General features: G+C 44.7%; 1 protein-coding gene across 3 annotated transcripts; it reads right to left on the bottom strand.

Moving 5' to 3' along the window:
• Positions 1-411: 411 nt before the first annotated feature.
• Positions 412-23,010, bottom strand: RAD51D (RAD51 paralog D). 3 transcript variants are annotated; one of them, XM_036269785.1, is made up of 10 exons: positions 22,818-23,010; positions 22,417-22,478; positions 22,082-22,200; positions 11,859-11,940; positions 11,497-11,631; positions 10,892-10,987; positions 5,032-5,122; positions 4,843-4,913; positions 2,092-2,256; positions 412-1,637 (listed from the first exon to the last, which is right to left on the bottom strand). In XM_036269785.1, the coding sequence occupies exons 1-10, from the start codon at positions 22,897-22,899 to the stop codon at positions 1,554-1,556; spliced, it is 987 nt and encodes a 328-aa protein (XP_036125678.1). In that variant the 5' UTR covers positions 22,900-23,010; the 3' UTR covers positions 412-1,553. The 3 variants fall into 3 exon arrangements, with proteins under 3 accessions (XP_036125678.1, XP_036125680.1, XP_036125681.1); XM_036269787.1 differs by lacking the exon at positions 11,497-11,631; XM_036269788.1 differs by lacking the exon at positions 22,082-22,200.
• Between the last annotated feature and the right edge of the window lie 55 nt (positions 23,011-23,065).

The following is a 23,065-nucleotide window of genomic DNA, read 5'->3' as shown; positions in this document are numbered from 1 at the left end:
TTGTTGGCCCAATCCCCAGTGGGGGGCATGCAGGAGGTGGCCAATTGATGTTTTCTCTCATCCGTGTTTCTATCTCTCTCCCGCTCCCTTCCTCTCTATCTAAAAGCAATAAAGAAAAAAACAAAAAATGCGTGCATGCCCTGGCCGGTGTGTCTCAGTTGGTTGGAGCATCATCCTGTGCACCAAAGAGTAGCAGATTCTATTCCCAGTCAGGGCACATGTCTAGAATGAGGGTTCGATACCCAGTCGGGTGTGTGCAGAAGCCAACTGATAGATGTTGCTCTTTTTCTCTCTCTCCCTCTCCCTTTCTTTCTAAAAATCATTAAAAACATATCCTTGGGTGAGGATAAATAAATAAATAAACAAACAAATAAATAACATTAAAAATGTGTTCAGTAAACAACCCGATAATTCCTCTACTTTGCTTTTTATTTTCCTCTCCCTGGTGTCCTCTCCTCCTAGCCAGGGTGACAGCTCTCAGACGGATGGCTACAGTGCTGGTAACAGACAGGGGGTTATTTCAAACACTAGGGCACTAGGCTGTGGTACAGCTGGCAGGAAGACAAGGGTAATTATATTGCATCTTGGAGCCACTGGCAATGAATTTCTGCATGAAGACTAGATTTGCCATGTATTATTTATGCCAGCATCAATTTTCCCAGCTGGCTCTATTTACTGAGCAAATTCTCCTGTGTCTGTTTATGGGCAAGGCCATGGTTCAGCACCTCTAGTTACTCCCTACTGTGGAGGGGCCCCACAGGGCACCATGCATATTAAGCAAGTGTCTAGATTCACTAGGAGCAGGTCACATCCTCTCCTCTTTAGATTATATCCCTGGGACTTCAGCGAGCTCCCCGTCTCACCTAGTCCTGGTGATACACGCAGGTGTGTGAAACCAAATCAGCAAGAACAAAAGAGGAATAACCGTTCTTTGGGGCCTCACTGGGGGAAACTGAAAACGACCTTCTTGGGGGGAAATTAGGTGTATCTGGGCTCAGGGAATTTCCTTTTTATATTTTTAAGAGCAGGACATAGATGAAGAGGAGTTTTGTATTTACAAGGTTACTTCAATTCAGTAACTCAAAAACAGAGGTAAGGGGAAGAGAGCCTCATTTTACAGATAGAAAAATGGAGGCAAAAAACCAACAACAAGAGAAGCAAAGGCAGGTTTCATGGTTCAGCCCCTGTGTTAGGATGGAGTGCAGGTATCATGGTGACACACAGGGTTACCCATCCAGTCACCAGTGTGTCTCTTCAGAGATGCCCCAAGCCAGGGGGATCTTGGCTCCCACTAGAAATATATGTGGTAGAAACAAGGGAAGAAAACCAGGCTCCAGCAAGACTTGCTGGGTTCTTCCATTACAGCATCCTCTCTCATCAGGAGTCCTGCATGTTTCCAGAGAGAGAGAAGCTAAGGCAACTGAGGTGTCTCTTCTGCCTGGCCCGAGAGCTTCTCCTACAGTCCCGAGTGCTGGTTGGCAGTGAACAGCAGGTATTCTTGCACAGGAGAGTTGGGGCCTTGATGCTCCTCCCGCTCCCAATCAACAGCACAGTCATATTTTATCTCCTTGCAACGCTGGACTCTGCTCCAGAGTACCCCAGGTTTCGATGTCTACCGTCTCCTGGAAACCTGTTGGCTGGAAAAAGACAGGAGGGAAGGGTAAGTGCTTTTGTTTTTAAATATGTTCTTATTGATTTTTTAGAGAGAGAGGAAGGGAGGAAGAGATAGAAACATGGTTGTAAGAGAGAAACATCGATCGGCTATCTCCTGCACCACGCCCCTTACTGGAGATTGAGCCCACAACTTGGGCATGTGCCCTGACCAGGAATTAAACTGGGACCTCTCAGTCCATGGGACAATGCTCAATCCACTGAACCACTCCAGCTGGGCAGGAAAGGGTAAGTTTTTGAGCTAAGTAACCCAGTGGGCAGCCTCTTTAGTTGCAAGGTCTCAGCATCCAAGAATTTCTCTATAAGACATCCATGGGCATAGACACTACCCTCAAGACCCAGATTTTATTTAGTATTATTATTATTAGTTTCATTTTTATTTATTATTATTAGTTTTATTTTCCCCTGGGACTGGCTCACCAGACGGGGAGATTTGGTCAGACATGCTGTGCGCTGACTGCTTGGGGCTCCCGCTCCTTCGCTGGTGGCCAGGACAATCCGGGTGCTGGGCACAAAGCTCCAGGAGAGGCCCAGGGCAGGTTTGAGCTTCCCGCTGTCCCTGTCTCGGGTCATGTGGTTGGTCACCTGTGGAAGAAAGAATCAAAGACTTACAGATCCATAATGTCAGTAGAGTAGACATCTGTTTCTACTCCATTTTACAGATGAGAATGCTGAGACCTAGCATGGAGAAATGCATTCCCCAAGGCTCCATAACCTATCCATGGCAGTCCTGAACTAGAACCCTGGGTGCCTGGCTTGTGCACAGCTCTTTCCACTAAACCACGATGCCTCAGGCTTGACTCCAATGAAGGTGATGGGGCATGTGTCTGGGAATAAACAGTACTGTCTGCACTTTCCTAAGGGAGGCCAGTGGTGGGCTTGAGCCTACTATAGTCCCCAACTCAGCAGACAGGAATCCTGGGACCATGTCCATCCAGCCCTTTGTGTCAAGGGGTGCACTTGTGTTTATGGGATGTGGAGGAATTTTGGAAGGGGGTTCCTAACCTGGTTTGTCAGTTTTACTCTACCCAGGCTAGTCATAGGTAAGCAAACCAAGCCTCACAGTATCCTCTCGATGAGGTTCTCCCCACCCTCCATCCCCCCCAGGGCAAGAGCTGTGACTTGTTTATCACTGAATCCCCACTGCCTAAGCCAGAGCCTGGCACCCAGCAGGTGATCACATATATCCTAAAATCAGGAGAGGGAGGCCCTGGAACCCAGTATGAGAACTGAAGAACAGTAAAAGAGATCCTCTTACACTGTTGGTGGGTATGCAATTAATTAATAAGCCCTCCTGGAAATTTGGCAATGGCATATCTAGATATTTAAAAATACGTGTATCCCTGACTCAGTAATTACACTTTTATATTTTTAGGAGTTTGAGAAAATAATAAGAGATGTACAAAGAGATTTAGGTATTAGGGTGTTCACTATAGTTTTGTTTAAAATAGAAGAAAACAAGCCCTGGTCTGTTTGGCTCAGCGGTTAGAGCGTAGGACCACGGACTGGAGCTTGATTCCCATTCAAGGGCACATACCTGGGTTGCAGGTTCAATGCCTGGCCTCAAGCAACCAATCAATATGTCTCTCTCATATCGATGTTTCTCTCTCTCTCTCTCTCTTTCTCCCCCTGTCTAAAAATCAATGGAAAGCCCTGGTCAGTTTGGCTCAGCAGTTAGATCATCGGCCTGTGGACCAAAGAGTCTCGGGTTCGATTCTGGTCAAGGGCACATACCTTGGTTGTGGTTCGTCCCCGGCCCTGGTCAGGGTCCTGGGGTATGCAACCAGTTGATGTGTCTCTCTCACATTGATGTTTCTTTCTCTCTCCCTCTCTCCTTCTCTATCTGAAGATAAATAAATGGAAAATTTATCTTCGGGTGAGTGTTAACAAAAAAAAAGGGGAAAACAAAACAAAAAATAATAGAGGAAAACCACTAATGATCTAAAGACCTCAAATCAGGAAATAGATTGTTATGGTACACCAGGGGTCAACAAACTATTGCCCACAGGCCGAATCTGGCCCCAAAATTATTTTTGAAAATCAAATTTTCTTAGAATATAGTCCTGCCCATTCATTTAGGCATTCTCTCCAGATGCTCACATGCTCTGTAGGCAAAGTTGAGTACTTGTGACATAGACCATATGGTCGTAAAGCTTCAAATATTTACTATCTGACCCTTTATAGAAAAACTCTGTAACACAGGTATTAAACAATATGTAACTGCTAAAAAAAAAGGCATTCTTAAAGAATCTTTTTAAAGACATGGGAAAGGGCCCTGGCCGGTTTGGCTCAGCGGTTGGAGTGTCGGCCTGTGGTACAGAGAGACCCGGGTTCGGTTACCGCTAAGGGCACGTACCTCGGTTGCAGTTTGTCCCCGGCCCTGGTTGGTCGTGCGTGCCCCCCACTGGGGATCAGGCCCACAACCTGAGCATGTGCCCTGACCAGGAATTGAACTGGCGACCTCTTGGTGCATGGGTCTATGCTCAACCACTAAGCCACACCGGCCGGGCTTGTACATTACTTTTTTTTTTTAACAAGGTTGGTTACAGTTTAGTTGAAAAGTGGTTAAAAAAAACATATATATATATATATCTGCAGAGAAAAAAAGATTCTATGAACGTATATAAAAATATGGTTAATGCAGATGTGATTGATTACAAATTTGACTCATATTTAACTATTTTTTACCCTTTTTATGAGAAGCATGCAGACTTTTAAGAAATTACTCCATAAGCAGAAAAGGTAATTTTAAAAACAGAAGATCCCTTTCTATGAAGCTCTGGAAAAAGCAAAACTGTTGTGACAGAAACCAGATCAGTAAATAGATATTCTGTGTCTTGACTGCAGTGGGGTAACAAGGCAGGATACAACAATATCTGTTAGTCAAACTTCAGACAAGAAGAAAGTTATTCTATGTGAATTTACCTAACTTAGAGAAAATAAAATGAAAGACAAGGCTGTCCCTGATCCCCTGGCTATTTAGGACAGTTTCCCCTCATGGCCCAGTGCTCTAGATGACCCAGGGAAGGTGGGCTATGACCCTTTCTTTCCTAAAGGGCCACTTTGGGGGTTCAGAAGCTGCTACAGCTAGAAATCGTATTCATCTTTTCCCTTGGTGAAGCCCAGGGATCACAGGTAAGACACGCACGCTGGCCAAGTCCACTTCCTTACCAACACTGCCACGCCAAGGTCCCGGGCCAGGGTCTTCAGCTCTTGGGCCAGCTGCATCATCAAGGCCAAGCCTGGAGGAGGATAAACAGGGTGGAGGGCAGCAGGGACTGGCTGGCTGGAGACTGGACTCCAGAGCTCGGAGACAGGACCACTTCCCTGACCCTGGGCTCTGCCACACACATCACTCACCTTCCCTCTGCTGACCTCCCAGAAGTGGGGAGATCACGGCGGTGACAGAGTCCACAATTATCACCTTCACAGTCCCTGAAGAATTGCTCACCTAAGGGAGAAGCAGGTGCCATAAACCACTTGGCCTCTAGGGGGCTCCCATTACAGAACACGCTTGCTCCTACAAGCTGGTAAGAACCTTCCTTAATCAAATAGAGCGGCGCCGGCATCACCGAATTTCAGCAATGTCTTTTTTTCCCCAACCCCATTTGTATGTATAGCATATTTTACTAAAGACAAGAGAGGGTTTAAATCACAGGACATCCCAGATACCCTAAAACAATTTAATTTTTTTGTTGTTGTTAATCCTCACCCAAGGATATCTTTCCATTCATATATATATGTATATTTTTTTTAAAGATAAAGTAGAAGGGAGGGAGGGAGAAAGAGAGAGAGAAACATCGATGTGAGAGAGACACATCAACTGGTTGCCTCCCAACTGGGGCCAGGGATCAAACCTGCAACCCAGGTAAATGCCCTTGACTGGATTCGAACCTGCGGCCCTACAGTCTGCAAGCCAATGTTCTAACTGCTCAGTCAAACCACCCAGGGCTAAAACAATTAAATTTGAGAAATCCCTGTTCAGAGTTTTACGGCTCCCTGGTCAGGAATTTTCTTAGTGGCCATCTTTCTCCTAATGGCCAGCTCCCCACAATCTTGTCAGGCCCTTCTTTCCCCTCTCCTGTTTACTTCCCAAATCCCTAACTTCCTTTGAGTTTAGCTTTCTCTTAACTTCACTGTCTCCTTCTAGATCATGCCTCTAGGAGCTCATCTAAAATGGTTCCAAATATAGACTATACAGATAGCCATCTGTTATAACCATAATTTTTTTATCTCTACACAAGTATTAGCACCCTCCTGGTTTCTTGGACCTAAATTGTCTTTAACGCTTCCCTTATCCCTTACTTCTTATATCCAAGTCATTTGCTGATTCTGTCTCCTCAACTTGTTTTTCACTTTATATCAACTGAGTCTTGGATATTCAGCATTACCTGTTCTGTCTTTGAAATGACTTCCTTCATCTTCCACTAACTGACTCCTGACCAGTCATCTGCTTACCAAAGAGAGGATGGCAAAAAAGAGAAAAGCTAAAATTGGCTTAGTTCCGTACTGTGAGAGAGCAGGTTGAAATCTCTGGCTAAAATGGGACAGCAAGCCTGTCTCTGCTTGTAACTATGGAATTATCAGGTCATCAGTGGCAGACAGACCCTAAGGTGGCCCCCATGATCCCTCCCTTTAGGTTCTCAAGCCCTTGTATAATACCCTCCCCTTGAAGATGGATGTGTCGTGTGACTTGCTTCTAATAAAATATCATAGGTGTTGGTGCCACTCTTAGTTAGGCTATGTTATATGGTGAAGGTAATGAGACATCACACCAGTGATTATGTTATGTTACATAAGACAGCATGTTGCCACCCAGTCACCAGCTTCAGACCACTCTGGAGCACCACCCAATCACCAGTGACACACTCAAGGGGTGGACTCATCAGGCACCAGAGCCTTGCTGAAGTGAGTCCTGCTCTGTGGGGTCAGCTCCTGCACAGCAGCAACATGCAGTAGTCATGACCAGTCCTCGAAGTTGATTGGACTAGGGGTAAATTCCTCCCACTGATGTGCCAACAGCAATCAAGGCTCAACTGCAACAGGAAGGAGAACTAAACAAAATAGAGATAAGCAATATCTGACAGATGCAGAGTTCAAAACACTGGTTATAAGGAAGCTCAGTGAACTAGGGGAAGAGTAGATGAACTCAGTGAGAACTTCAACAAAGAGACAGGAAACTCCATAAAAATGGAGATAGAAAACATAAAATAGAATCAGTCAAAAATGAAGAATACATTAACTGAAATGAAGAATACATTACAGGGAATCAATAGTAGAGTAGATAAAGCAGTGGATCAAATCAGCATTTGGAAGATAAGGAAGCAGAAAACAATTAATCAGAACAGCAAAAAGAAAACAAAATCCCAAAAAATGATAGTTTAAGGAGCCCCTGGGACAATTTCAAGCATACCAACATTCGCATCATGAGGGTACCAGAAGGAGAAGAGAGAGGGTAAGTAATTGCAACTTATTTGACAAAACAATGACAGAAAACTTTCCTAACCTGGTAAAGGAAATAGACATACATAAGATGAACCTAAAGAGGTCCACACCAAGAAACATCATAATTAAAATGCCAAAGATTAGCCCAGCTGATGTGGCTCTGTTGGTTGAGCATCATCTCATGCAGCAGAAGGTTGTTGGTTCTATTCCCAGTCAGGGCACATACTGGGGTTGCATGCTCGGTCCCTAGTAGGGGGTATGCAGGAGGTAGCCGATGGATGTTTCTATCTCTCTCTCCCTCTTCCTTAATCTTTCTAAAATCAATAAAAACATACTTTAAAAAATAAAATAAAATAAAATAAAATGCCAAAGACGAAAGACAAAGAGAGAATCTTAAAGGCAGTAAGAGAAAAGCAGTTAGTTACCTACAAGGGAGCTCCCCTAAGACTGTCAGCTGACTTCTCAAAAGAAACTTTGCAGGCCAGAAAGATTGTACAAAATATTCAGTGATGAAAAGCAAAGACCTACAATCAAGATTACTCTACCCAGGAAAGCTATTATTTAGAATCGAAGGACAAATAAAGAGCTTCCTATACAAGAAAAAGCTGGTGGAATTCATCACGACCAAACCAGTATTACAAGAAATGTTAATAAATCTTCTTTAAGAAGGAAAAGAAAAAAAAGATAAAAATATGAATAATAATATGGTAAAAAATAAATTAATTAAAAACAATTACTTTAAATGTAAATAGGTTAAATGGCTCCATAAAAAGACATACAGTGGCTGAATAGATAACAAAACAAGACTCTTACATATGTTGTCTACAAGAGAAGGTGGGGAGAGGGAGGGAGAGAGGGCGAAAGAGAGAAAGAAGCATGAATTTGTTGTTCCACTTATTTATGCATTCATTGATTGATTCTTGTATGTGCCCTGACTGGGGAGTGAACCTGCAACCTTGGCATATTGGGATGACACTCCAATCAACTAAGCTACCCAGCCAAGGCCCAAAATAGACTTTAAAACAAGTCTATTACATGAAACAATGAAAGACCCAACGATTCCACTTCGAGGTATTTATCTGAAGAAACCCAAAACACTAAATCAAAAAAACATATGCATAATATATTCATTGCAGTTTTATTTACAATAGCCAAGATATGAAAGCAACCTAAGTGTCCATCAATAAATGAATGGATAAAGAAGTTGTGCATATATACAATGAAATATGACTTAGCCATTAAAAAAAAAAAAAAAATGAATGAAATCTGTAACAACATGGATAGAACCAGAAGGCACTGTGCTGAATGAAATAAGTCAGACAGAGAAAGACAAATGTCAGATGATTTCACATATATGTGGAATCTAAAACCCAGAGTAAATGAACAAGCAGACCAGGAACAGACTCATAGATACAGAGAACATTTTGACAGTTACTAGATGGGAGCGGGTTTGAGGGGATGGGTGAAAAAAGTGAAGGGATTAAGAAGTACAAATTGGTACTTACAGAATAGTCATGGGATGTCAAGTACAGCATGGGAAATACAGTCAACAATATTGTAATAACTATGTGTGGTGTCAGATGGGTACTAGCTTTATTGGGGTGATCACTTAGTAAGTTATATAAATGTGTAATCACTGGGTTGTACACCTGAAACTAATATAATATTGTACATCATCTGTAATTGAAAAATAAAAAAATTATTAAAAAAAAAATTTTGTTCTCACTCTCATGCTGTCTTAAAGAAGCCAATGGCCATGCTGTGAACTACTTATGGAAAGGGCCACATGGCAGGGAACAGTGGGCAGCCTCTAGGAGTTGAAGGTGGCCTCTGGCCAACTACCAACAGGAAACTGAAGCCTCTAGGAAATGAACTCTGCCAATAACCTGAGTGAACTTGTAAGCAGATTCGCCCCAGGCAAGTCTCCAGATGAGAACACACACAGCCCAACTGCCACCTTGATTAGAGTCTACTAAGACCCTAAGCAGAGGACCCAGCCAAGCTGTGCCCAGACTCCTGACCCATATAAACTGTGAGGTAATAAATATATGTTGTTTTAAGTCACTAAGTTTGTGATAACTTGTTATGCAATCATAGAATATATAATATCTTATGGTCCCACAGTAATAACTACAGTCTTTTTGTGTGTGTTTGTTTTAATCCTCACCCAAGAATATGCTTTTCATTGATTCCTGAGAGAGGAAGGGAGAAGGGGCGAGAGCGCGTGACATATCGATCTGTTGCGTCTTGCACATGCCTCAACCAGGGAAGGAACCCAAAACCTGGGTATGTGCCCTAACCAGGAATGGAACCTGTGACCCTTCAGTGCAAAGGATGATGCTCTAACTGGCTGGGCCACACTGGTCAAGGCAAAAAGTATAGTCTTTTGACCTGGGAGTAAAGAGATTTGATTATAAGCTTAGTTCTTATCCTAAATATGTGGTGACTTTGGGCAACTCACCAAACTTCCCTGGCCCTCATCTCATCTCTAGAAGGAGAGGGTTGGATTAGATCAGGGCCACATGACTTCATGTCTCAACACAACATAAGTAGCTATGACTCCTATGGCAAGTAGTTGTTCAACTCTTTTATACTTTCTAAAGTTTGTAAACATGATACATGCCCTGGCCAGTTGCTCAGTGGTTAGAGCGTCAGCCCACAGACCAAAGAGTTGTGGGTTCAATTCCAGTCAAGGGCACATACCTCGGTTGCAGTTCGGTCCCGGCCCTGGTCAGGGTTGTGAGGGTGGCAAACAGTCGATGTGTCTCTCACACATCGATGTTTCTCTCTCTTCCTCTCTCTTCTCTCTCTCTCTCCCCCTCCCACTCTATCTGAAGATAAGTGGAAAAATATCCTCGGGTGAGGATTTTAAAATAAATAAATAAAAATGATACACCATCCTGAGTATGCCCATGGGGACATATCATACTCTGGGGTGAAAGAAAACACTTCAGATTAATTTAACTATTCTAAGGTGTCTTCCAAATCTAATGGTCTATAAATCAGTGCACCAAATCCTGTCTAAACACCTAGCAGGTTTAGCAGGGAAACAACCCAAATGCCATTCCGAACCCCTCTTGCTTGTTAACAGAACTCTGAATGTGGTCAGGTACTGGGCAGAGATTTTCTGACATCAGGGAAGGTGGGCCCAATCCCTGGTCTAAGATACACATATAACTCAGTTTGGGCCAATTAGATGTAAGGGTAAAATGGGCAGTCTGCTAGCGGGGTTTAGAGAAAGATTTTCTTCCCTGATAAAGGGAAAAAGTACAAAAAAGAGGCAACAACTCTCACTGCCCTAACTATGGATGTGTGTATATAAAAAGATGAGGCTTAGATCAATAGCAGCCACTTTGCAATGATGAGAGGAAAGAGCAAGAGAATCAGACACACCAACCTAGAGCCCTAATAATGTTGCCCTGCCAACCTCCAGACTCATGAGATAATTAAATATCCTCAAAGTTTAAGTGTCTGTCAGTCATACTCTATTACTTGCAGCTGAAAACTGATCCCACGGGGGAATGCAGAAATGAATATGACATGATCCTTGCACTCAAGGGTTTTACTGTTTAGTGGGGAAGATGAGTATGTAAACAACGAGACACTCAGGAATGAATTAAACACTCAGAATCCCATCCTGGGAGAGGCAAGCACAGCTGGAATCACCAGATTGCACATCTGCATTTCCAAAGAGTCTGTAGTGGGACACCTGCCCACATACAGATAGCACCTGGCAAGGTGGGCGAAGCAGGGAGGGGCAGAACAGCAGACTCACCTGCTGGGCCACAGCACCTCGGAGATCCTGCAGCACGTCCAACATCTGGAAGATGTCAAAGGCATGCACCACCTGGATCCTCTGGAGAGCTTCTGCCTGAAGGGGTGGGAAAGAGAAGGAGGGGCTTTGGAGGGAGCAGGGTCAAGCAAGGTAAAAGGGGATTTTAAGGTGAGTAAGAAGAGACATGTGGATACGAGGACTCAGGTCCAGGATGGCAAGTGGGCTTTGTCCAACGGGGCAGTTCTCACAGTGGTGGCTGCTTGGGTGCTGAGCTGTAACACCAAGTCAGAGCACAGGGACAGAGTGATTGAACTGATCATCGGTGTCTGCTACTGGCAAGAAGTGGGGTAGAAATACTGATGCTGGGTACTTGCCAGCCCTAAATTAAGGTATGCAAGGAGCTGGGTTTCCTGGGAGGACAGTGTGGGTAGCATCCAAGCTGGGATGACATCATAACAGGGAGGCTTGAAGAATACAGGAAATATTAATAGAACAGCAAGTTTCAAGGCCAGAAAGAACCATTCATCCCAATGGCCAAAATTCTTACAATGTAATGACATCTTTGTGTCAGAGCCTCAAGGGAATCCAACACTCCTGCCCCTTACCTGCTCTTCCTCATCTGGAGTTCTGGCCTGAAGTAGCTGGAGGATGCGGGAGGCTGTCAGCCCTCCATTGGAATCAATGTACAGAACATTCTGCTGCAGGCTATGGGCCACATTTGCAGCCACACAAAGACATACCTGAGTAGAGACCAGGCATTGGGTGAACTTGAGCCCTCATAGATTGCACAGAATGGGAGCTCCTCACCAAATCTAGTTCAGATCCCAGTGACACGAATGGGTCAAGTTCAAGGCCTACTCCTCACCACCCATCTTCTCTCTCCCAAGCTCTGAATCACAAGCTACTGGCAGAAACCTCCCCAGGGATCCAGGACCCACCTTCCCCAATCCTCCAGGCTGCGTGTTACCTGGGTTTTGCCGCTACCTGGGACTCCTGTGATTTCAGTCACTTCTCCAGTATAGAGACCAGCATCAAGCAGTTTGTCTAGGCTAATGGCAGAAGAGGAGAGAATTAACCCAGGGGACTACAGAGTAGGGAATTAGTAGCCAACAAGAAAAGCAAGACAGCCCTGGCCGGTTTGGCTCAGCGGTTGGAGCGCTGTGCTGCAGATCAGAGAGTCCCGGGTTTGGTTCCTGCTAAGGGCATGTACCAAAAAAAAAAAAAAAAAAGAAAGAAAAGCAAGACATTCCTTTCTAGCACTGGTTCTGTCTAACAATGTTCTCAATGTCTCTGGCCAAGGGGATTCTCTGAAAGGGCATGGCTAAATGTTCCTCCACAAGCCCTTCTCATTCTTTCTCTCTCAGCCTAAATATCATCTCTCCACAGGGGTCTTTGCCACCCCATCAGAAGGTATTCCTTGCATTCTCCATCTCAGCCCCTTGTGGGTTTCTTTGATAGCATTTCCCATAATTTATCTTTTTTTTTTTTAATCCTCACCCGAGGACATATTTGCATTTATCTTCAGACAGAACAGGAGGGAGAGAGGAGGAAGAGAGAGAAAGAGAAACATCTATGTGAGAGAGACACATCGACTGATTGCCACCCACACGACCCCAACCAGGGCCGGGGACAAACTGCAACCGAGGTACGAGCCCTTAGCGGGAACCGAACCCGGGTCTCTCTGGACTGCAGGCTGATGCTCTAACCGCTGAGCCAAACCGGCCAGGGCTAATTTATCATTTTTAAACTTTGAAATAATTATAGATTCACAGAAAGTTTCAAAACGATATATATATATGTGTATGTGTGTATGTATACACACACACACAGGGAGGTCCCACATACCCTTCACCTACTTTTCCCTAATGGTAGTACCCTGCACTCTAAGATGAATTGTACTATAGTATATCACAAATTAACACTGACGTGGTCCATAGAGTTTATTCAGATTTTGCCAGTGTTACTTACATGTGTCTGTGTGTATAGTTCTATGCCATTTTATCACATGTCTACATGTATGATTATGTAGCTACCACAATCAAGATACAGAATATTTCCATCCCTACAAAGCTCTCTTGGGCTACCCTTTTATAACCACACCCTTCGCCCACCCCTAGTCTCTAATCCTGGCAACCACTAATCTGTCCTCTATCCCTATTATGTTATTTCAAAAATGTTATATAGCCCTGGCTGGTGTGGCTCAGTTGGTTGAGCATTATCCTGTGCACCAAAAGGTCCCTCGTTCCATTCCTGGTCAGGGACGGGGCATGCTGGAGGCAGCCAATCAGTGCTTCTCTCTCATATCGATGTTTCTCTCTCTCTCAAAAAAATAAAACAGAATGTTATATACAATGAATCATAAAGTATGTGACCTTTGTGATCAGCTTTTCTACTCAGCATCATTCCCTGGAGATTCATCCAAGTTGTCGTGTATACTGATAGCTTGTTCTGTGTTATGTACAAGTAGTATTCCATGGTATGGATGTACCAAGTTTGTTTAACCATTCACCCACTGACAAACATTTAGTGGTTTCCAGTTTGGGACAATTATGAATAAAGCTGCTATGAACATTTATGTACAGGTTTTCATGTAAACCTAAGTTTTTATTTCTCTGGAATAAATCCCTAAGAATACATTGCTGGGTTGTATGGTAAGTGCATACATATTAATTTTATATAAAACTACTATTTTCCAGAGTGACTATGCCATTTTACTTTTCCACTAGCAATGTATGAGCAAACCAGTTTCTCCACATCCTTCCCAGCATTTGGTGTTATCACCATTTTTATTTTAGCCATTCTGGTAGGTGTGCATTATTACCTCATTGTGATTTTAATTTGCATTTCCCTAAGGAATAATGATGTTGAACATCCTTTTATGAGATTATTTGCGACATGTATGTCCTCTTTGGTGAAGTGTCTATTCATGTCTTTTGCCCACTTTCTAACTGGATTGTGTTACTGTTGAGGTTTAAGAAGTCTTTATATATTAGATGCAAGTTTTTTGTTGAGTATGTGGCTTTAAAATAATTGATGTTCTCTCTCATTGATGTTTCTCTCTCTCTCCCTCTCCTTTCCTCTTTCTCTAAAATCAATAAAGAAAAAAAATTTTTTAATGTCCAGCCGGTGTGGCCCAGTGATTGAGCACCAACCCATGCACCAAGAGGTCACTGGTTCAATTCCCGGTCAGAGCACATGCCCAGGTTGTGGGCCAAGTTCCCAGTGGGGGTGTGTGCAGGAGGCAGCCAATTGATGTTCTCTCTCATCGATGTTTCTATCTCTCTCTCATTCTCCTTTCCTCTCTCTAAAATCCATACAGAAAAAAAATTTAGTTTCCCCACTTTATAGCTGGTCTTTTTCATCCTTTCTTGCAGAGTAAAAGTTTTAAATTTTTATTAATTTTTCATTTTTTATTTTAAAAAATTACCTTTTCCTTTTTTTTTGTTACTCTTCACCCAAGGATATTTTTCTATTAATTTTAGATAGAGTGGGAGGGAGAGGGAGGGAGGGTTAGGGAGGGAGGGAGAGAGAAACAGAGAGACATCAATGTGAGAGAGACACATCGATTGGTTGCCTCTTACACAACCCAGACCAGGGCCAGGGATTGAACCTGCAACCCAGGTATGTGACTTTGACTGAGAATGGAACCTGAGACCCTTCAGTCTGCGGGCCGATGCTCTAACCGCTGAGCAAAACCGATAGCCAGGGCTATCAGTTTTGTTTTTTTTTTATTGTACTTACTTTCATGTCAAATCTAAGAACTCTTTGCCTCGTCCTAGTTCCCAAAGATTTTTCTCTTGTTTTGTTCTAAAAGAGTGATGGTTTTAAAATTTACATTTAAGTCCATGATCCATTTTCAATTTTAGGTTTATTTATTTATTACCTGTGGTGTTTAATAGCTCCAACACCATTTGTTCAAAGGTTATATTCCTCCTCCACTGAAGTGTTTTTGCATTTTTGTCAAAAATCAGTTGGACATATCTGGGGTCTATTTCTGAGTTCTCTATTCCGCTCCATTGATCTGTATGTCTATCTCTTTGCCAATACCCTATTTGTCTTGATTACTGCAGCTATATAGTAAGCCTTAACATTTGCTACAATGATTCCTCCAACTTTATTCTTCTTTTTCAAAATTGTTTTAGCTGTTCTAGGCCATTGGCTCTTCCATAAAATTATTAGAATAAGCCTATTTCTACAAATAACCTTGCTGAGATTTTTGGTAGGAACTGCATTAAATCTATAAATCATTTTGGGGAGAACTGATATTGTTGCTATGTTCTGTCTCCCAATCCACAAATGCAGTATGCTCCTCTATTTATTTGAGTCTTCTTGCTTTCATCAGCAATTTTTTTGAAATATAATTTATTGATTGATTGCTTTTTAAAGTGAGGAAGAGGAAGGGAGGGAGAGAGGGAGGAAGGGGGAGGGGGAAGACAGAGAGAGAGAGAAACATTGATTTGTTGTCCCACTTATATATGCATTCACTGGTTATTCCTGTATGTGCCCTGACGGAGGATTGAACCCACAATCTTGGCATGTCAGATGATGCTCTAACCAATTCAATTACCCAGCCAGGGCTCATTAACAATTTTTAATTTTCAGCCTACAGATCCTATATCTGTTTTGTTAGATTTAGACCTAAGTATTTCATTTTCTTGGAAGCAATTTTAAATGGTATTGTTTTAAATTTCCATTTCTACATGTTCAATTTGAATATATAGAAATGCAATTGATTTTTGTGTTACTCTTATGTCCTGCAACCTTGCTGAAGTCACTTATTAGTTCTGGGAGTTTGGAGTTATTTTCTATTTGTTTGTTTTCATCTGTCTTCCCCATTTGGCCCAGAGTACCCTGGGGCAAGTACTGGGCCTTGTCCACTATTACATCCCCAACACTGGCACAGTGCCTGAAACACAGAAGACGCACAATAAATGTTCCCAGAGACATGAGCGACAGACGGTGCTATTTAGTTTTATTATTGTCAGCACTGCAGCTGTGGAAACCTTGGGATAAAACTCAAGACATGGCCAGTTCCTATTCCACCTTCTGTCCTTGAACCATCATGTCCTGCCCAGCCTACAGGCTGAAGATTCTCTTCCTGCACCAGAGCTTATACCAATGCCTCCATGTCCTGACTCCAAGCATCCTTTATCTCACCCTGCAATTACCTTCACAGGTGCCAGTCCTCTGAAATAATTCTTGAAGACCTCCCATGACCCCTCTGTACATGCCAAGTAGCACCTTAGTAAGCACTCCATCTACTTCAATTCCAGGAACCTCGTGATTATAGCCACAGGCCCCTGCCAATCAAAACACTCTGGTTCCCACTGCAGGCTTGCAGTGTCTTGGGACAACTGTGTTCCTCCTGTCTCTGTTTAGAAAGCACCTGTTTAAAAAGGCTTCCAGCCCTGGCTGGTTAGAGCATCGGCCCTCAGACCAATGAGTCATGGGTTCGATTCTGGTCAAGGACATGTACCTCAGTTGCAATTCATTCCCAGCCCTGTCGGGTCATGTGGGAGGCAACCAGTTGATGTGGCTCTATCATATTGATGTTTCTCTTTGTCTCTCTCTCTCTCCCCCTCCCTCCCACTCTATCAGATGATAAATAGAAAAATATCCTTGGGTGAGGAATAAAAATTTAAAAAGTCACCAAAGGCGTTTTATTGCCCTGGCCGGTTTGTCTCAGTGGTTAGTTAGAGCATTGGCCTGTGGACTAAAAGGTTGCAGGTTCGATTCCCAGTCAAAGGCATGTGCCTGGGTTGCAGTTTCGATCCCTGGCCCCAGTCGGGGTCATGCTGGAGGCAACTAGTTCATGTGTCTTTCTCAATTGATATTTCTCTCTGCCTCTTTCTCCCTCCCCTCTACCTAAAAGAATCAATGGAAAAATATCCTCAGGTGAGGATTATCATCAACAACAAAAATGTCTGTGGAAGCTTGGACTTTGGCATATTTAAAGTAAGCACTCAATAAATATCCTTGAAAGAATAAATTACAGGAGAAAAGTTGGTGACTGGTTGAATAATTATGGATAAACTGTGGTTTATACAGATATATTATATGGCCATTAAAATGTTTTGAAGTCCTGGCTGGTTTGGCTCAGCGGTTAGAGCGTTGGCCTGCGGTCCAGAGAGACCCGGGTTCAATTCCTGCTAAGGGCGTATACCTCGGTTGCAGTTTGTCCGGGGCCCTGGTTGGTCGTGTGGGTGGCAGCCACTTGATGTGTCCCTTTCACGTTGATGTTTCTCTTTCTTTCTCTCTCTCTCTCTCTCTCTCTCTCTCTCTCTTCCTCTCTCTCCCTCCAGTTCTATCTGAACAAAAAATGGAAGAATGTCCTCGGGTGAGGATCAAAAAAAAAAAAATGTTTTGAAGACCTTTTAATGACATTGGGGAAATGTTAAGACATTGGAGAGAATGTTAAGCAAAAAGGGATGATAACAATGTGGACACTATCTAACATGAGTCTGATAAAATAAATATATGTATGAACACAAAAAGGCTAAAATTCTTGACTGAGGTTTTTTTTTTCCTTTCTTTCTTTTTATTGATTTTTAGAGAAAGAGGAAGGGAAAAAGAAAGAGGCAGAAACATTAATGAGAGAGAACATCGATGGCCGCCTTCTTCATGCCCCCCACTGAGGATCTGGCCCACAGTCTGGGCATGTGCCCTGACTGGGAATCGAACCAGCAACCTCTTGGTGCATGAGTCGATGCTCAACCAGAGCCACACCAGCCAGGCTGAGGTGGTTTTCATTGTTTGTGTTTCTGTGTGTTGCAAATTGTCTATTATGAGTATGTATTACTTTTATAATCGGGAAAACACTAAATGTTATTTATTTATTTAAATCCTCACCCAAGGACATACTAAGAAAGAGGAAGAGAGAGAGAGAAATATCGATGTGAGAGAGAAACATTGATTGGCTGCCTTCCTTACATGCCCCAACTGGGTATTGAACCCACAACTCAGGTATGTGGCCTGACTGGGAATTGAACCAGCAACCTTTTGGTACACAGGATGATGCTTAACCAACTGAGCCACTCCAGCTGGGCATTAAATGTTATTTAAACATTTTTATTTTGTTTTTTTGTTGTTAATCCTCATCCGAGGATATTTTTTCCACTGATTTTTAGAGAGTGTGGATGGGAGTGGGTGGACAGAGAGAGAGGAACATTGATGTGAGAGAGACACATTGATTGGTTGTCTCCTGTATGTGTCCCTACAGGGGCTGGAGATCAAACCTGCAACCCAGGTATGTACCCTTGACTGGGAATCAAACCTGAAACCCTTTGGTGGGAGGGTTGATGCTCTATCCACTAAGTCACACTGGCTAGGGCTTAACATTTTTTAAAAAATATTTTTTTATTGATTTGAGAGAGAGGAGAGGAGAAGGGGAGAAAGAGGGAGAAACATCAATGTGAGAAAGAAACATCGATTGGTTGCCTCCCATATGCACCCTAACTGTAGATCATCCCTGAAACCTGGGTATGTACCTTGACCAGGAATTGAACCAGCAATGCCCAATCAACTGAGAGCCACACTGGCCTGGGCAGCTTAAACTTTTTGTTTGTTTGTTTGTTTGTTTTTACTGATTTTAGAGAGAGAAGAAGGGAGAGGGAGAGAGAGAGATGGAAACATCGATGAGAGAGACTATCGATTGGCCACCCCCTGCACACCCCCCACTGGGGATTTGGCCCACAACCCGGGGAATGTGCCCTGACCAAGAATCAAGTCAGCGACCTCTTGGTGCATGGGTCAATGCTCAATCAGTGAGCCACACCAGCTGGGCAGCTTAAATGTTTTTAATAATGCTCTGCTAACATTCAGATCAGTAATAAAAATTTGTCCATTAAAAAAAATTCCCAGGTGATTCTAATATGAAGACAAATTTGGGAACCACTGGCTTAAAGCAGTTAAGTCAGCCCAGCCGATGTGGCGCAGTGGTTGAGCGTTGACCCATGCACCAAGAAGTCGCCGGTTTGATTCCCGGTCAGGGCACAAGCCCGGGTTGTGGGCCGATCCCCAGTGGGAGCATGCAGGAGGTGGCCAATCGATGTTCTCTCTCATTGATGTTTCTATCTCTCTCTCTCCCTCTCTCTTCTTCTAAATCAATAAAGAAGAAAAAAAAAGCAGTGAAGTAAAAATTTCTAAAAGTGGGACTTAGGAATAAATAGTTAAGCTTCCAGATGATTCTAAATGCTAGTCTTGACTCTGTAGTCAAGAATCAAGCACAGCCCTGGCCAGTTTGGCTCAGCGATTTAGAATGTCGGGCTGGAGGACCAATGAGTCTCAGGTTCAGTTCCAGTCAAGGGCACGTACAGGTTTGTCCCCAGCCCTGGTCAGGGTTGAGTGGGAGGCAACCAGTCGATGTGTCTCTTTCACATCAATGTTTCTCCCTCCCCTTCACTGTTTGAGGATGAATAGAAAAATATCCTTGAGTGAGGATTAAAACACAAACAAACAACAACAAAAGAATCAAGCACATTCTCAGCAGTAAGGACCACTCTGCATAAGGAATTCCCAAATCCATCTCCCAGCAACCATCTCACCTGTGTGTTTTTTTTCTTTTTTTTTTTTGGTACGTGCCCCTAGCGGGAACCGAACCTGGGATTCTCTGGTCCACAGGCCAACACTCCAACCGCTGAGCCAAACCGGCCAGGGCTCACCTGTGTTTTGTTCCGTGTCTCCCACCATCTAGAGGACCTTCCTGCCAATCATCTCTAGCTGGGCAAGTTCACAAGGAAAACCCAGCCTGCCTTGTGTAGCAGAACACCTGGGTTTTACCACTTGTTTTGAATACAAATGATTTCTGGGATTTATCCTCCACATTTCCCATTGATTTGGCCTTTAGTCATTCTTTCAGCCATTCGTTCAAACATTGTCTGAATGCCCCACATTTCCTGAAGGCCTTACTCTAAAATGATGAAGACAGAGAGACAAACAAGACATTGCTCTGGCTGTAAGGAACCAGCTATCTCCCCCCATCAATACAGCTTCTTCCAAGGTCCACTACATGCTTTACTGTCCTTATAAAGATCCACACTGCACATGAGCACTAAAGGCTCTGAGAAGGCCTATGACAAAGAAACCTCTTTAATTTGGGTTAATGGAGCATTTCCCAAATTTGTGACCAAAGAACTCCCCTCCCTCATTCCTTTGAAAAGTCATATCCATTAACTGTCCACAGACCACTGTGAGGAACACAGAAACCTAGGGGGTCACTTTGATTCTTCACACCTATATCTCACCTGGTATTAAGGCTTGTCACATCTCCTCTTCAACATGTCTCCCACTGTCACCTGCCTTGGATGGAACCCCCCCCCCCCACTGCTATACCTCTCCTTGGCCTCTCCCCTGCCAGCCTCCCTAGTCCCATCCACCTTGCACACCCCTACACACTGCCTGTAGCCCTACTTTCACAATATGGCCTCCTGCCTCGAGGGAGGCAACAGGGCAGACGAGGGCAAGTTAGGTTCCTAGATTTAGGCATGTGACAGTCGTGGCTTCAAGTGCCTGCTCTGTCACATAAGAGCTGCACAATCTTGAGCAAGCCACTTAACCTCAGTGCCAGTTTCCTCACCTGCAGAATGGTGGTTTTCATCGTAATGCGCTCATCAGTGGTTGCAAAAAACAAATAAAGTAACACACTATGAAGTGCCTGGCTGTTGGTCAGCACCCAGGGAAAGCCCACTGGGTCCGCAATGCCCAAGGCCTGCCTCCTTCACAGAGCTTTCCTGAACTGCTCCGAGCTCCCCTGCAGTGACCCACCGCAGCTGCAATCCTGCCAGTTTACCACTTGACTGCTCCCTGAATGCCTCCTCTGAGTATGTTGGTTTTATAAGCTCCCTAAACCCAAAGGCCAAGTTGCCTTCCTGTCAATCACCCCTTCCTTATTCGGCCTCCACACTTTTGTACATCTCTACTGGGTTCACCTGTTCTTCTCTCTACCCACCGGATCCCATACCCCTTAAGTGCAGGAGCCTTGCCTCACTCATACACTTATTAGCTGCATCTATCTGGCCACCAGTAGGCACTCAGCCGGTGCTTGATGGATAACAGACTCAGACCCCCACCCAGGAGGAGCAAGCACCATGCTGTGTGAACCTTGTCAAGAGAATGTGTTATGGAAGCAGCAAGGGCCACACCAATCCAAAGACCTTTGTGGTGGCGGAGTTCAGCATCAAAGTCCACACAAACAGGCCAGTAAAGAGGTCAGACTCCCTCAGTCAGAGAGTGGCCTTTGTCTTCCAACTCTCTCCCTCTCCAAACAACAAGGCGGAATGTAACTACTCCTTTATGAAAGCTTTCTTGTCCCCTTCTGCTGCAGAGTATGGGGCATAAACCAAGTTCTGGGTCAAGTACCCCAGGGCTTGAGGCCCACCTCCACCCCTTGCTCCTCTTGGGCTAAACTCAAGTGGGTTAATAATCACTAATTCACAGGGTTCACTGAAGAGATTATATAACCTATAGTCAGTCAATGGCTGGCACATAGTAGGCTCTCAATACATATTAGTCCCATATGTTCTTTCTTGTCCTAGCCTTAAGTGAAATAGGAAGTAGGGCCAGAGAAGAGTTGCTCTGATCTGCTGAATAATAATGAAATACTGACCTCTTGTGTTATAGGACAGTGGTTATCAATCAGGGGCATTTTGTCCCTTGGGGGGCCTTTGGCAACGACTAAGACATTTTTTTTATAATTGATTTTAGAAAGGAAGAGGGAGGGGAGGGGAACATCGATATGAGAGAGAAACATCTATCAGTGGCCTCCCACACATGTGCCAACAGGGGATCGAATCCAAAACCTGGGTATGTGTCCTGATTGGGAATCAAACTCCCACTTTTTGGTGTATGGGACAGCACTCCAACCAACTGAACCAGGACTATGTGGAGACATTTTTGATGGCACAACTTGGAGAGGAGGGAGGTGCTACTGGCATCTAGTGGACAGAGGTGAGGGGTGCAGCCAAACATTCTACAGCCCACAAGACATCCTCCTCCCCCACCAAATAAGTATGCATCTAAAATGTTACGAGTGTGAGGTTATAAGGTAAGAGCACTCAGAAGTGCTGACCATCAGTCCATGCTGCCCTCACTTCTGTTTGAAAAACCCAGCTCTCTCTAGACTTAAGCATCAGATGCCAAGCTGGAAGCATCCATGTCCTCCAGCGCCTCACCTTCTTCCCCAAGTATACAAACCTTCCAATGCCGGTGGATAGGATGGCAGTGGAGGTCTTCAGCTCCTCATAGAGATCAGCGCCATTGAAGGGGAAAGCTGAGAACTGAGCCAGCAGCACCCGCCTCAGGGCAACCAGGGCCTGCCAACGAGGTGGGGGCAACTCAGGGTGCGGCCTGGGCTACTTCAACCCAAAGCTGACCAGAGTACCCAGCAATGAGCAATGACCAGGCTGGGGAGGAGGCATTCCAGAGTCCCATATGCCCCCTCCTTATTCATCTCTTGGACGCCTTTGCTCCCTTAGCTCAGGAATAGGCGTGTAGAGACACTCAGGTTTGGAACGAGATCATCAGCTCACCTTATAAGACAGGCCACATTTCTGGGCTGCCTCTTCCAGGTCTGCGGAAACCAGGTCCACCACTGAAAACAAAACCGTGTAGTTGATTGGCAGGGAGGGCGGCCCTTCCGGTGCTTGGCGTTTCCTGCGCTGTAAAATGGGGTGACAATTCTATCTTGGGGCAGGCCATCTGAGGAAGCCCGCGGGAACTAACAGAGCCGCAGGACCTGGCGTGGTGCCCGGCGCACAGGAGGGGTTCTGCCCTGCTTGGGGCTCGGCTCAACCAATCCCGCCATCCCGCGTTCTCGCTCCAGAGGGGTGTGGAGCAGAGGAGGGAGGCGACGGCCCGCTCCCGGGTATGCCAGGGCCGAGGGGCCGGCCCGCGCGGCGTGCCCAGCTGTGCGGCACGCACACACGGTCACCTGTCTTGATTCCATGGCTCCTCAGAAGCTGGACCATGTCCTGGGTGAGGCCTGGGCAAAGGCCGGCCCTGAGCACGCCCATGTTCTCCGGGGACCTGGGGCCAATCGTCCCGTGGGCGGCCTCAGGTCCCTCTCCGGACGCCCCTCGGCACTCTTTTCTGGAGCGGGGACGGGCGGCGCGGAGGGTGCGGGCCGCCAGCCGGGCCTCCTGCGCCCAGGGCCCGCCTGCCCCGGCCGCGCCGCCGCTT

This window comes from Molossus molossus, unplaced genomic scaffold (genome assembly GCF_014108415.1).
Source record: "Molossus molossus isolate mMolMol1 unplaced genomic scaffold, mMolMol1.p scaffold_m16_p_19, whole genome shotgun sequence".
In the NCBI taxonomy this organism is placed as follows: domain Eukaryota; kingdom Metazoa; phylum Chordata; class Mammalia; order Chiroptera; family Molossidae; genus Molossus; species Molossus molossus.
The sequence above is the reverse complement of the archived record's forward strand: the minus strand, read 5'-3'. Positions and strand labels throughout refer to the sequence as shown.